Raw genomic sequence first — 15,486 nt, 5'->3', positions numbered from 1 at the left:
CGTACAGATTATCGGGGAAAACCCAAGCCAACTCGTCGAGTTGGCTCATCAACTCGTCGAGTCCCTTCAGTTCGTTCTCTCATTCAGATGTTTTTAAGCAGAAGCAAGGCCTCAAACTCTAGATCTAGCCTTCTAAGGCTGAAGTATCACGTAAAGCTGCAAGCTTTACGTCCATGCATGTCATCTAGGGCTCAAAATGCCAAAACAAGCTCTATAGAGGGTTTGATGCACGAATTCTTTCCAATAGCTTTATAAAGCTTGAATCTTTAGGCCCAAGGGACCTCATATTGTCCAGATCTGAAGTCTCAACTCCATGGTAAGCTCAAACAACTTAAGGACCCAAAGAAAGGATGGAAATGGCCCTAAACTACCTAATGATGAGATCTAACTAAACAATGATCAAGGTTAATGCTTTTTACCTCCAAAAAGCAGCTAGCACTGAAAGAACATCGAATCCAGAGGCTTCTTCTCATTACAAGCCTTTTTGCTCTTCAACGACTACAACTCGTTTAGGGTTTCTCTCAGCGTGTCAAAATGATCAAGGAGGCGGAAATGAAGGCTTAAGGTCCTTTAAATAGGACACAAACCCTGAAAATTAGGGTTTTCACACTCAGCTCCTACTCGTCAAGTTGGTGTCCACCAACTCGTCGAGTAGACTCTAAAAATCAAGCGACCATTTATCCCTCTACTCGGCGAGTTGGGGCCTCCAACTCGTCGAGTTGCTCTGACAACATGATGTAAATTAATTAAATTTTATACCTGGGAGTCGGGATGTTACACAAATATCATCTATACATCTCAAAATAACCAATGTATCAAATGTCATAAAAATGAGAGTAAAAAATCGTATGCAGAATCCCAATGGTGTGTGTGCAATGCAGTTAACCCGAGCTCTTCCCTTTGCGACTGGGAGTACCTGAAACATAAACTGAAAACAGTAAGCATAAAGATTAATGAGTTCCCCAAACTACCCCATACCATACATAATAAATCACATATTGGGCCCCCGCCGGACACCGGGCCTCGCCGGACATCGAGCCCCGCTCGGTTTACCGATCTGTTATTCTCAGGCCTCATCCGCTATACACATACAATCAATATCACATAATCATGCTAGTAGACATAATGATCATAAACACTAGCATATGTTCCAGTCCTCAGGCCTCTCCTGGCATCGAGCCCCGCCCGATATACGTAGCAGCACATAACACATGCAAGGGTCAAGCAGACTCCTAGCATCCTAACATAATCAATAAGGGCCAACATTGGTGCCTTAGACCTGCTAAAGCCCAGTGAGGGAACTCACCTCAAGTGCTGAATCTTACAGAAAGAAATCCCTATCTGCTGGCTTGACGAATCCTCGAGCTATCAGTACAAAATAACACCCAATGAATACTTGGGTTCAATTAATATCTAATAATTCATACTTGGGGTAAAATGACCATTTTACCCCTGGCCTAAGTTGATCCATGACTAAGGCCCAATTCCACAATATAAAAGGCCCTACACTAAATAATCTTCCCAAGGCCCACTTATGGCCCAGTTTTCCAAATTGGGCCCAAACCCCTCTAATGGGCCTTATCCTAAAGCCCAAAAATATCCTTAGTCCAAAAAGCCTGATTTCAGATGGCCCTCTAAGGCCCAAAGCAACTAGGTCCAAGAAATGGCCCAAACTGAGGCCTAAAAATGCGAAGCCCACTCTGACTGAGTACGCAGGGCGTACTCAGCTGTACGCAGGGCATACATGCTTGCTGGCTTGTATGTTGCGCGTACAGACTAGTACGTCCAACATACTCCAAAACACATATCTGAGTCATAATCAATGTCTAGATCCGTAAAGTCACTGACTTTGTGACTTTGCATGCCCCCAATGAACCCAAACTCAAAATATAACATTCTACTTCCATGAAAATGGACTAACTCATGCATGGATGGATCTCAACCTCAAATATGGCAACTTTAGGACTCAAGGACCCAAATAACACCAAGAGTGGCAACTATAAGCTTCAAAAACGATATGGACTCATAAGATCTCATCAATAGGACCAAAATGGTCCATAAACCCAAACCAAAAGAGATCTAAGCTAATAAGCATCAAGTTCAAGACTTTATACCTCAAATGAGTGCCAAAAGATGATAAGTTTCTGGATCTATAAGCCTTCACTCCTTTAATGAAGCTTCAAGGATGGACACCTTCTTTCAAAGCACCAAAATACACCTCAAATTGGCCTTCTAAGCTCAAAAACACACAAGATGGAATTAGGGTTCGAATGCAGGGTAAAGGGGACAAGGAAGCTGATAAAATGAGGGTTTCAAGTCCATAAGGATGCTTATATAGTGGCCAACCCCTAAAATTAGGGTTTCATTAAACTTTGCGTACGCCGCCCTGCATATGCATTCGGGACCCCGATCACACTCTCGCATGAGTACGCTAAGCGTACCACTTTGTACGCCCCACGTACTCGCTTCTTCACTTGTACACTAAGCGTACCTTGTTGTACGTCATGCGTACGACTCAAGGGTAAAAAACGAGACAAATTGATAATGCAAGGTCAGGAGAGGAACTTACCGAAATTCAAGCATTACACTGTCTCTCAGTTCAATTTCATCAAATCTCTATTTACATGACTGACATTGAAGATTTTTTTTTAATCTTGATGTTAGAATAAGGACCAAATAGATGATTGTGCTCCTTAGAACATATGGATTGAAGCGATTATAACATAACAAAAAAAGCAACCTATGTATTTCATCGAATAGCTGGTATACGCCGGCCATAACTTCGTGAGATTAAGAGCCTGCCAATCATCCAAAACAAACCTAAAGCAACTCGAGCAATCATCCAAAGCAAATCTGTGTAGCAATTTGAAATTGAAAATAATTAGGGTTAAGGAGGGAAAAAAACAAACCTAAAGCGAGGTCGTTAAGGATGGTATAAGAAACAGTGGCATCACTCCTGCTGATGACTCGTTTTGAAGACTAATCGGAAAAAGAGACAAAAATCAATATAAGGTCTTGATCGAAAACCTCTGAATCAAATAGAATTGGCAAAATTAAAAGAAAATGATGAGTTAACAATAGATTTCAAGAAATGAAGGAAACGATGAAAAACGAAGTACCTGATTGCTTTTCTCGATACTTTTGCATGTACTCAGTGTCTCCGAGGAAAACACAAATCCTCCCCCTGGTTAATCGCATGATTCTCCCATAGAGAGAACCGATTCGAGTTTGACAAGAGGGTTCGCTTTCAAGTATCAATATAGTTCTTCCCAAGCAACCCTATACACTATCTGATTCGTGAACAAACTTCAGCCACCTCCTCTCCTTCGGTCACTGCCACTGGCAGTCCATGCCGTCTCTCCACCACCTACAACAGTGTCGCTGCTCGTTTTTGCTAATTAGCGAATCAAAAACTTACTTTGGGCTCTACCTCTTGTACCGCAAACTCATCTTTAATATTACCATCACCAACATTGACAGGGGTGCCTCTACCAAACCGTAACCTGCGTAACAAAGTCACGATTTTGGGGGTAGAACAAAAAGGGTTTAGAGGCACAAAGTGGGAGGAGACGGAGAATAACAGGCAAACATATGGACAGTTCCGGGAAAATAGAAAGTAATTGGTGTATCGTTTGTTTAAAGGAAACTGAAATCGAGGCAGTGGAAGATATGTTTCCTTCATAGTAGAAGATAAGAGAACCCTATCAGATAAAAAAAAGAAATTAACCGCTACCTGGACAGCTGAGAAAAACGAAGAATAAAGAGAATGGAGGGAAGAGAATAAATGAAGAAGCTAAAGGAAGACAGTCAAATAACACGTGTCTAAGGCACCAACTAAAGCACTCTGCACCCACTTCAACATATAAAAAAACTGGCAACCCCTGAAATTAGAGGGACTAAAAGTGACAACATGTAACAATACTATGGCCAATATGTAAAGCTTAGAGGGAGCAAACTATAAATCGAAAAAAGAAGCGGGGTAATTCTGACAGACAAGAAAGTTTACTGTTGCTAAGTTTTTCCATTTATAATATATATATATATATATATATATATATATATATATATATATATATATATATATATATATATATATATATATATATATATATATATTACTATGTCTTCATCTTGTAAATTAATAACGACTAACAATATTCCTCTCACCTTTGAATAATACAAACAACATATTGCATTATATTCTGTGGAGATCAAGAAACATAATGAAAGTCACTCTTTGATATATATATATATATATATATATATATATATATATATATATATATATATATATATATATATATATATATATATATATATATATATATATATAAGTATGGTCAAAGTGTTTGAAGGCATGCATGGAGATGATAATACTAAAGGAATTCTATAATGGTCTATCTTGCTCAAGAAAATGAGAGTGGTTAATAGTTGAAGAGTTCAACTGATAAAAAATTTTCAAGCATATAAAGGCAAAAGAAAAATTATGAGTTTTTTTTTTTTTTTTTTTTTGGTAATAACTTATGTTTCTGAAGTTATTTCAAGGTGGATGTAGTTAAGTTGGTGTTCAAGGTGGTAGTCAAGCAAGTGGACAAATGGAAAGAATTTCTGATGTCTTAATTTGGTATCCATTGATTTTTTTAACGAAATTTAATGTTTTTTTTTATTGTCACGGATGAATGTGGTTTAAAAACAATTTTATATTATGTCATTAGGATTGTAATATGTACGCACTTTCTTGATGCAAATGGTCTATTTAATAAATACATGGCATTTTGGGTGTATTTGAAATGGTTAAATGATTGATTAGAAGTACATTTTTATATCAATGCTTATATCTAACACAAACAAATAAAATAAAAATCTTTCATATTCAATAAGTTAATTTGTTTTTTTAAATATTTGAACAGAAATATTAAACTATGAAAAATAATTATTTTAATTTTATATATTAATAATAAAAAATAACATAAAAGTCGACCTAATTGTTTAATAAAAATAGAAAGTTTTATACAAAAGTCCTACTTATTTATAAAATAAATATTGTTTTGAGAAAATTGTAAATTTAGTCATTGTGTTTGTTGATTCTTTGGTTTCAGTCATGTGTCTAAAAAGACAAATTAACTTCAGCATGAGGGCACATAAGTTGTGTTAACGAATAGGAGATAACTGGGGTTTATATCCGAGGACCAAATCCAAAACAAAATCTGCTGAAAATAATGAAATTTATAATTTTGAAACCAAAATCATAGAAATCGGCAAACCATAAGGAGCAAATTTGCAGTTTTTTCTTTAAATTTGGAGTAATTAGGAATATACCTCCTAGACCAAATTTATAAAAATACTAATGTTTATGTTTAGTTTTTTGTTTATAAAAGGTATGAAGTGAAAAAAAATAAATAATAATAAATAAATGGTACGAGAGATACGGAGTGGTCGAGTGGAAAAAAAGTGTTTATATGAGCTCTATATATTAACTAGGGTATACTAGGGTATAAATCCCACATCGGTTAATGGGTGGAAAGTGGCACTTGGTGTGCCTTATAAAAGAGTCTAAAGTCTAACTTAAATTTTTAATCTATATTTTAATTACACCTTAGCAACTTTCTAGTTTCTTCGTTTTTATTTACCTAAATATCTATATTTCAAGTGAGTAGGTTAGTCCCTCTAGCCGCCACCGAGGCACTTACCATGGTTATGAAAAAAGTCCACGTCTCTGACCCCGGCAGTGCTTCCGTCCCCGGCGGTGCTAGCATGATGAAGCTGACTAAAGGCCGGCAAAAGATTGAGATGAAGAAAATAGAAGAAATCAACAGCCTCCAAGTCGCATTCTCCAAACGACGAACTGGACTTTTCAAGAAAGCATCGGAGATCTGCGTCTTGACTGAAGCCCAAATCGCCATCCTCGTTAGTTCCCCTGGTGGTCGTTTCTTTGCGTTTGGCCACCCCAACCCCGACGTCCTATTTGACTGCTCCACCACCAACAATATCACCGGAGCGGACACGGCAGCCACCCAGAACTCTACACCACCGCTGCCCATGGTTAATTTCAATCAACATTACATTGAGGTTTCAAGAGAGTTGGAGGCTGAGAAGAAGCGGGGAGAGACGATTCCATTGAGCAGCGAAGGATCATGTTGGTTCGACGAGCCTGTGGATGGGTTGGATGTGGAGGAGGTTCAACAATATCTTTCTTCGTTGGATGAGTTGAAGAAGAAGGTTTTGACGAGAGCTGATGAACTGACGATGATCAACAACTCTTCTGCTGCATTCTTTGGTTCGAGCAACAACTTTGAGCCGGTGGATATTCCTACAAACACCGGAGTTGATGGTGGTTTAAACTTCCAGTACGGTGAAGATTTTGGGAACCTTTAGATACATGCATTCTGGTATTCTTTTAATCAATTGTTATATATCTCGTAAATATTCAGGGTTGAATCAATTGTTAGATATGGTGAAACTCGTCATGAATTAGATTTCTGAATTCTTAAGCGATTGATGATTTTGTTGATGTTATAAATATTCGGGGTTTAAATAATTGTTAATATGGTAAAATATCTCGACTAGATTCTTGAAGTATTGCATGCAGCATGCACTTATATAATTTACCATGCATCACCTTATGATTCATATGCTATTAAGAAAATGCAACAAATGATTTTTCCGATTATATATCGTTGTTGGAATTGTGTAGTAATTAAACAAAAGATATCTTGATCTCAATCTTTCGCCGCCGGGGAGTACTTTTTGTCATTATCATGGTGGTGATGTCGTCAAGTCGACCAAGATTCAACCCTAAAATTGCGTAATATATTTAATTTCTGATTAAACCTTTAATTAAGAAGTTCGTTAGTTTGTTGTAAGTAGTTAATTATTGCATATCATCAAAAGATTTTCCGAATTAAGAAATGATTCTATAAAACGAGTAAAACCAATAACTTCTTTTAGATCGACTCTTAAAAATTTATCCATCTTGAGGCCATTTTCTAATTTTGTGTAGTTTATACCAAATATTGTATAAATTGATTACGCAAACTATAAATAAGTCCGGTTTGATTGCTAGAATTATCTACAACTGAAATTCATGTTTTTAGTTTCAAATTCAATTATTTATGTTATTATTATTATTTTAACTACAATATAAGCCTAATCTTTACAAGATCTATTTTTTTACGTTATCATATTTGGTTGTGAGATTTATATTTAAGGCTAATTGATAGTTACTAACTGAGTTACATTTAATTTAATTCACTCATTGGGTCTAAAATTCTGAATATGCATCTAACTGAAACATATTGCTTTATTAAATCTTTATTAAATCTTTGACTGAATGTGTTAAATGTTAATAAGAACATTTTACCCTTATGTTCTATAATTGTATCATTAATATTTTATATTAATATGTAAAATGGTTTGAATCTTGGTTGCTATTAACATACAAACACACATATATGTTCCATACTTTTGAAACTTGGTTGCTATTTTTGTAATACTCTTTCTCCTGTTAAAAAAAACAATTTTGTTGCTTGAAACGAAAAAAAAAGAAAAATTAAAACTTTGTTGTTATTTGTACGTACTTTATAAACTTGGTTGCTATTTTCTTCAATAATCTTCCTATCTTTTTTTGCCTTTAGTTTAACAATTCATTGGAAATGTCTCTTGGTCAGTCAAGATAACAACCTGCTACCACAATTCACTTAGCTGCTCCTGTTGATCAATAAATTTCTCATCTAAAAGCCCATATCCTTGGTCATAATTTGATCTTATATTTATTTGATTTGGACTTAAAAAAATGAAGTAGCTTTACAAAAACCTCAAATATATGTTGTCAAGCTACATTGCCATTTTTCCCATGATTATATGATGTTAAATATAGGACCTCCTATATACTTATGCACACTAAATACATATATTTGTATCAAATAAAAAGAAAAAATAACTATAAACATCAAATATTGCATTTCAAGGATTTAACACAACTAGGAACCTATTGGAATGAAAAATTAGTAAAAAAATGTATATTAAATGAATCAAATTCAAAACTTTTAACATCAAATATTTTTAACATACGGTTAAATTAAATTATAGAATGAATGTCAATATCTCTTCTTAAATCACTCAAAGGCCTTCATCACATCTCTCGTTTCTTCAACATCTATCTTTCATTGCTCCTAGTATATACCACCGGAAACACATTTGATCCCGCAAACCCTCATGTAATCAACAATCTTAAAACATAAAGCAAAGATTTTTTTTACAAAACCCAATGTAGGATTAGACTGATAAGCAACGTGGGATCAAAATTCAGGAAAGTCATACATAAATTTCATATAAAATAGACCACGATAACCATACAAACCTATGATACACAATCTCATTGACATAAGATGGTAATCATGAATCAACATCTAGCTAAGTTAACTATAAAATTAAAGTAAACAAAAATAATTTTTTAAACTAATAGTTGGTATCAGAAACTGAAATCTAAAATTCTGATCTTAGATATAAAAAGAAAACACACGAAGTTAAAAAAACAGCAACACATATACTTTGTATAACATCCACTTTCGGGATGCTTCCTATTTCAGGATTATGGACCATAATTTGATCATGTAAATGCCTTGGTCTTTAAGGAAATAGACTTTAGACCCTATCGGATGTTGATAATGTTTGTTAAGTGATTAAAACCCTCAAATTGTGCCTTGAAACAAAGGGTAAAATGGGAAAAGTGATATTTCAGACTCCTTGCATAAATTAATGATTTTAGTTCGGTGTATTTTTAGTCAAAAATAACTAGATAGAATTGTGGGGCTCATCGATACCTTCGCGTCCATATAAAGATCGCCAAAAACGGATTTGAAACGAAGAAGTTATGACTGTTTGAAGTTGGTGTGTAATTGGGTAAAAAGCTATCGCCACAGAGTGGAGAATTGCCTTCCATGGAGTGGCAATCACCACGGAGTGGAGAATTGCCTTCCACGGCGTGGCAAGCGCCACAAAGTGGAAAATTGTCTTCCACGAAGTGGAAGCTGGACAGGCCCAAGCCCATGTTTTTTAGGGTTTTCAACATATTTAAATGTAAAGATTCATGTTTTAGAACATTTTATCAGCCTCCATCTCATCTAGAACTCATTGGGAGCAACCATAGCCTCCCTTTTCATGATTTGAGCTTCTTATTTCTCCTATCTCCTTTTTGGATGCTTTTGGTGGTATTTTGATGAGCTTGAAGATCAAGAAGGTTCTTTTGGTTGCCAAGAATGTTGTTTCAAGTCTGGATCCATCAAAGTCACTCCATTTCTTGACTATTGTGAGTATAAAGTTCATATCCCTCTCCTTATTTCTTTATATCTCTTCATTTGTGGTTTTTGGCACTTTTGGTCCATTTTATGGGTGATATTAGGGTTGATTGGACTCCAACATCTTTTGATCAGTTTGGAATGCTTCGTGGACCTCATGGACCTCATGGACTAGGAAAGTTATGATCTTTTGCCTTCCCTTTTATCCATGCAAGTTATCTTGGTTTTTTAGCTTATTTTGGTGTAATAAAGTTTAGATCTTGAAAGTATGAGACATTATTATGGATGAAGTTGGAAACTTTATCCATCTAAACATCATGATGATTCAGATCTGATGGTTGAGACTTGCACTTAAAGGATTAAGTTGAGTGTAACATCCGAATCATGAGGTATAAAATATTGGTCTTTGCACTTGGAAAAGGCTCATGACGTGAGCCATAGTGGTCACGTCGTGAGTAGGGCAGATGACTCTTTGACCCGCATCCTTGAACCACACGACGTGAGGCATTAGTTCTCATGACCTGAGTCAGACCTGATGCCCCCAAACCCTAAAAATCGGGTATAAAACAGAATGAGGAGGCTAGGGTCGCCCATCCTCAGCCTCTTTCACTCTCAAGCCACTGAAAACCCTAAATTTGATCCTTTTGAGACCCTTGAGCCATTGTTGGAGGTTTTGGTGTTAATGGTGTTTTGTTTTCTTTGAATAATAAGAAGAAGAAGCTCTTGTGGTTACTCATTTTGGCAAGATAAGCACATCTTTGGGGACTAGCTGAGCTTGTGAGCTCTAGTAAGGTATAAAGATCCTACCTTTTTACTTAAGGTTGCTAGATCTAGGTTTTGGCTACTTTCTTTGCATGAGACCTTGACTTATCAAGCATGAGGTTCATAAAGTTAGCAACTTTATGAACCATTGAGTCAATTGCTGTATTAGAACCCTTGGATTTGGAGTTTGGTGCAAGTTATGGCCCCCAAGCTTGAATCTTTATGATTATATCAATTTTTGACCTAGCTAGTGATTAAATCATGCATTGGACATGCATGGCTGAAAAGATATGATTTTTATGGTCCTTTAGAATAGATAAGTTATTTTGGAAAGTCCCAACGTTCATCTTAAAGGATTAAGAGCTTAATGCTCACAGAATAGCTCTCACGACGTGAGGGGTATAGCCTTACGACGTGAGCATGACGATGTCCCCAGTCTGAAACCCTAAGACGAGTAAACCGAGTTGACTCGCTGTGTCGACCCAAGCCGAGTTGACTCTCACGACGTGAGACAAGGAAGCTCACGACGTGAGGACAGAAGGATAGAAAATTGGGCCACTTCCATGGGCTATGTTACTATAGGCATATTGGAGTATTCTTTTGGGGCTGGTAGTAGACTAAGTCACTTGTTAGACTTGATGAAGGGTCCATTCTAGGAGTTGGGCCAATTTAGAAAAAATGGGCCATAAGTAGGTCGTTAGTAGGCTTGTTCCAAGCCATAAAGAATTGGGCTTCATGCTATGGACTTGGGCCTAGGTCATGGACCAAACTAGATTAGGGGTAAAATAGTCATTTTACCCTAAGAAGGATTATTGGATTTTGACAAATGATTAATTGTGATAATGATAGCCGGGGAGTCGCGGAAGTAGCCGTTAGAGATTCCTTACCGAGAGATTCAGTTTTCAGCTTTGCGAGGTGAGTCCTCTTCCATTAGGAACGGGTATAAGGCACCAAGTTCGGCCCGTATATATATGTTAGCATTGTCGGGGTTAGCCCGATTTAGTTATATGTTTCCGGACTTCAGTCCGATGTCGGGGCAAGCCCGAGGAATGTTTGTATGCTTTATGTCTTCGTGATTCTTGCATGTGTTTGTTTATGTATTTCAGGCTTCGGTCCGATGCCAGGGCAAGCCCGCGGAAGGTCTAACTTATATGTTATGTGTTATGTGTTTCGGACTCCGGTCCGATGTCGGGGCAAGCCCAAGGAACGTTTATATGTTTATGTTATATGCTTATGTGTTATTTGCCTATTGCTATGTTATATGTATACCGGACATCAGTCCGATGCGGGGCGGGGCCCGGTGCCGGACTTCGGTCCGATGTCGGGAGGGACCCGATGCCGGCAGGGCCGATGCAGGTACCATTAGATCCCTCGAGATATGATGAGTATACTGATGTTTGTTATGGTGTATTTTAAGTGTGGTGACGCTACGCACTAGGCCCGTTGGCACTTCAGGCACTGGTGAGGGATCAGGCTCGGACAATGGAGTCGGGCAGCTTGACGAGCAGACAAGGGAGTTCATCTCGTTTGAGATCACAGGTACCATTCTAGACCAGACTCCTGTGATCTTTGGTTCGGTCAAGGAGGGTATTTTGGAGCTTCTGGATGAGAAGTTGAGCGCTTTCCGCACCGAGGTGGCGGCCATGATGGGGTCGCGCACACTGACTTTCAAGGAGTTCAGGGCTTGTGGAGCTCCCGACTACCATGGGGCTCGGGACCCCATTACTAGCACGAGATGGTTGGCGGATGTCGCCAACGCATTCCGCACCAGCAGATGTCCCGAGGGGGACAAGGTTAGACTTGCGTCCTCTCTTCTGAAGGATAGGGCACGTGACTGGTGGGAGGAGGTCGGACGAGCCATTGGAGATGACGCAGTTCTAGATGCGATGACTTGGAGTTATTCTTCGGCCAGGTTCAGGGCCGAGTTTGCACCTGTCATTGAGGTGCAGCAGCTTTCCAGGGAGTTCCAGGATCTCCAACAGACGACTGAGACGGTGACTGAGATCACCGCGATGTTCAGGGAGAAGGCCCTTCTCGTTCCGCAGTACATGGTGGACGAGGAGATGAAAAAGGCCCGATATCATGAGATGTTGCGGAGTGATATCAGCCAGTTTGTGAGCCGCTCCAGCTGCAAGACGTTGGAGGACATGATTGCTATGGCTCTAGAGAGAGTGTTGGATTTGGAGATGGAGAGGAAAAGGAAACCCGAGGGGGCCAGACAGGGAGTGCGGGCAAGAAGCCCAAGGTGTCAGATCACAGACCTAGGAGCCAGCAGGGCTGCATCCGTTGTGGAAAATGCGGCAAGATGCACGATGGGACGTGCAAGGCAGAGAGTTCTGGCTGCTTCAAGTGCGGCCGAACTGGACATGTGAGCAGAGATTGTACAACTACTACCACCACTACGACAATATCAGATCTGATTTGCTTTCAGTGCAATCAGAGGGGACACAAGCGGTGCTCGAGTTTAGCAGCAGTAGGGCAGGTGGCAGCACCCGCCCCTGCTACATTGAGGATTACAGACGGCCGTCAGGGTCGGGGTGAGGCACCTGTGGCGAAGAGCAGGGCCTTGCACTTGACAGCAAAGGAGGCACGAGCAGCTCCCGACGTGGTGACGGGTATGTATCTTTCCCATAACTCTTTATTGATATTGATTATTGCTTATTTTTACGTGTTTTGTTATAGGATCGTTCTTAGTAAACAATATATCAGCTTTGGTACTGTTTGATTCGGGTGCCACCCGATCTTTTGTGTTGCTCGCGCTCAGCAAGCGATTCACAGGGGCTCCTAGCGAGTTGGACTGCCCATTTGATGTAGAGATAGCAGATGATAGGACCGTCAGGGTTGCGAGGGTTCACCGAGGATATACACTGCAGATGTTCGATGAGCATTTTTTAGTAGATCTAGTCCCTATTCCCCTGCGAGGGAATAAGGTTATAGTTGGTATGGACTGGTTGAGCCCCAATGGGGCAGTGATCGACTACGAGCAGCAGCTAGTGAGGGTTCGGACTCCTAGTGGGGGAGGGTTAGTGATTCAGGGCGAGAGGCCATAGGGTGGACCGACTCTGTGTTCAGCAGCGAGAATGAGGCGCTACCTTCAACAGGATTGTGTGAGTCATGTCGCGTATGTTATGGATACCCGAGACAAGGGTAAGACAACAGTGGATGACATACTGGTGGTGCGAGAGTATCCGGATGTATTTCCATAGGATTTTCCTGGGATACCTCCGGAGAGTCAGGTCGAGTTTCGGATTGACCTAGTTACTGGTGCGGCTCCGATAGCCAAGGCACCATATCGATTGGCTCCTCCCGAGATGCAGGTGTTGTCTACGCAACTGCAAGAGCTGCTAGATAAGGGATTTATCAGGCCGAGTAGTTCGCCATGGGCAGCCCAAATCCTATTTGTGAAGAAGAAGGACGGGTCACATCGCATGTGTATAGACTACCGGGAGTTGAATAAGGTAACGGTGAAGAACCGTTACCCCCTCCTGAGGATTGATGATTTGTTTGACCAGCTACAGGGTGCATCTTGGTTCTCCAAGATTGATCTACGATCTGGTTATCACAAAATGCGATTCAGGGACGAGGATGTGCAGAAGACAGCTTTTAGGACTCGCTATGGTCACTATGAGTTCGTGGTGATGCTGTTTGTGCTCACCAATGCTCCATCCGCGTTCATGTATCTCATGAACCGCGTGTGCAAACCGATGCTGGATCGGTCTGTGATAGTCTTCATCGATGATATCGTGGTCTATTCCAAGACTCAGGAGCAGCATGAGGAGCACCTGAGAGAGGTGCTGGAGACACTGAGGAGGGAGATACTTTTCGCGAAGTTCTCCAAGTGTGAGTTCTTGTTGCGCGAGGTGCAATTTCTTGGGCATCTCGTCAACCAGAAGGGTATTTTGTTCGATCCGGCCAAGATAGAGGTCGTGATGCAGTGGGAGGTTCCGAGGTCTCCAACTGAGATTCAGAGGTCTAGCGGGTTATTACCGTAGATTTATCTAGGATTTCTCCAAGATCGTTGTTCCTTTGACCCGACTGACCAAGAAGTCGGTGACCTTCTGCTGGGGGCCTGAGCATCAGGCAACCTTCGAGACTCTTAGACAACGATTATGCGAAGCACCGATTTTGACTCTGCCCGAGGGAGTTGATGACTTCGTGGTTTATTGTGACACGTCGATTACGGTCATGGGTGCAGTTTTAATGAAGAGGGGTCATGTGATAGCTTACACGTCGAGGCAGCTGAAGCCTCATGAGGCTAACTATCCGACAATTGATTTAGAGTTGGGGGCTGTGGTTTTCGCCCTCAAGATCTGGCGGCATTACCTCTAAGGGGTTAGTTGTACCATTTACACGGACCACAAGAGTTTGAGGTACCTCATGGATCAGCCGAATCTGAACATGAGGCAGTGTCGGTGGTTAGATGTGGTGAAGGATTATGACTGTGAGATTCTTTACCACCCGGGCAAGGCCAATGTGGTGGCCGACGCCCTGAGCCGCAAGGCAGTGGCGGCTCCGATTAGAGATATATGTTTGAGGATGAAAGTGATTACTCCACTGCTAGAACAAATTATAGAGGCGCAGGTTGAGGGCCTGAAGGAAGAGTGCCAAAAGTGTGAGCGGATTGTAGGCCGGGTGGCCTCATTTGATTATGACAGACGAGGGTTGTTGACCCTGCATGGGAGGGTCTGGGTTCCATACTGGGGCGGAGTACGGCTGGTTCTAATGGATGAGGCCCATAAGTCGAAGTTCTCCATCCATCTTGGGGTGACGAAGTTGTACCGGGATCTTCGCCCTGATTACTGGTGGCCCTGCATGAAGTGGGACGTTGCTTGGTATGTGGAGCGGTGCTTGACCTGCAGGAAGGTTAAGGCTGAGCACCTGAGACCACATGGCAAGATGCAACCATTAGACATTCCCGTGTGGAAATGGGAGGATATCACCATGGATTTCATTACCAAGCTTCCCAGGACTGCACGTGGAGTAGATTCGATTTGGGTCATCGTGGATCGGTTGACCAAGAGTGCTCATTTTATCCTAATCCAGGAGAGAATATTGGCCGAGAGGTTGGCCGAGATATATGTGCGGGAGATAGTGGCACGACATGGAGTGCCTGTCTCGGTGGTGTCAGACCGAGATGTCTGTTTCACTTCCAGATTTTGGAAGCGGTTCCACGAGGAGATGGGTACTCGTCTCCACTTCAGCACCACATTCCACCCTCAAACAGACGGACAGAGCGAGAGGACGATACAGACTCTCGAGGACATGCTACGCGCATGTGTTTTGGATTTCAGTGGCAGTTAGGATACGTATCTTCCGTTAGCGGAATTTTCATATAACAACAGTTACCACGCTAGCATAGAACGACCTCCCTTCAAGATGCTCTACGGGAGGAAGTGTAGGACCCAAATTTGTTGGGGTGAGGTCGTTC

At 40.7% G+C, this 15,486-nt stretch overlaps 1 protein-coding gene across 1 annotated transcript; it reads left to right on the top strand.

Moving 5' to 3' along the window:
• Positions 1-5,691: 5,691 nt before the first annotated feature.
• On the top strand, positions 5,692-6,375 carry LOC145119824 (agamous-like MADS-box protein AGL29). The gene has a single exon (XM_079055584.1). The coding sequence runs from the start codon at positions 5,692-5,694 to the stop codon at positions 6,373-6,375; it is 684 nt and encodes a 227-aa protein (XP_078911710.1).
• Positions 6,376-15,486: the final 9,111 nt, after the last annotated feature.

Source organism: Lactuca virosa, chromosome 1 (genome assembly GCF_052849685.1).
Source record: "Lactuca virosa cultivar CGN04683 chromosome 1, Lactuca_virosa_CGN04683_v6, whole genome shotgun sequence".
In the NCBI taxonomy this organism is placed as follows: Eukaryota; Viridiplantae; Streptophyta; class Magnoliopsida; order Asterales; family Asteraceae; genus Lactuca; species Lactuca virosa.
Note: the sequence above shows the minus strand (reverse complement) of the source record. Positions and strands in the feature narration are given on the sequence as shown.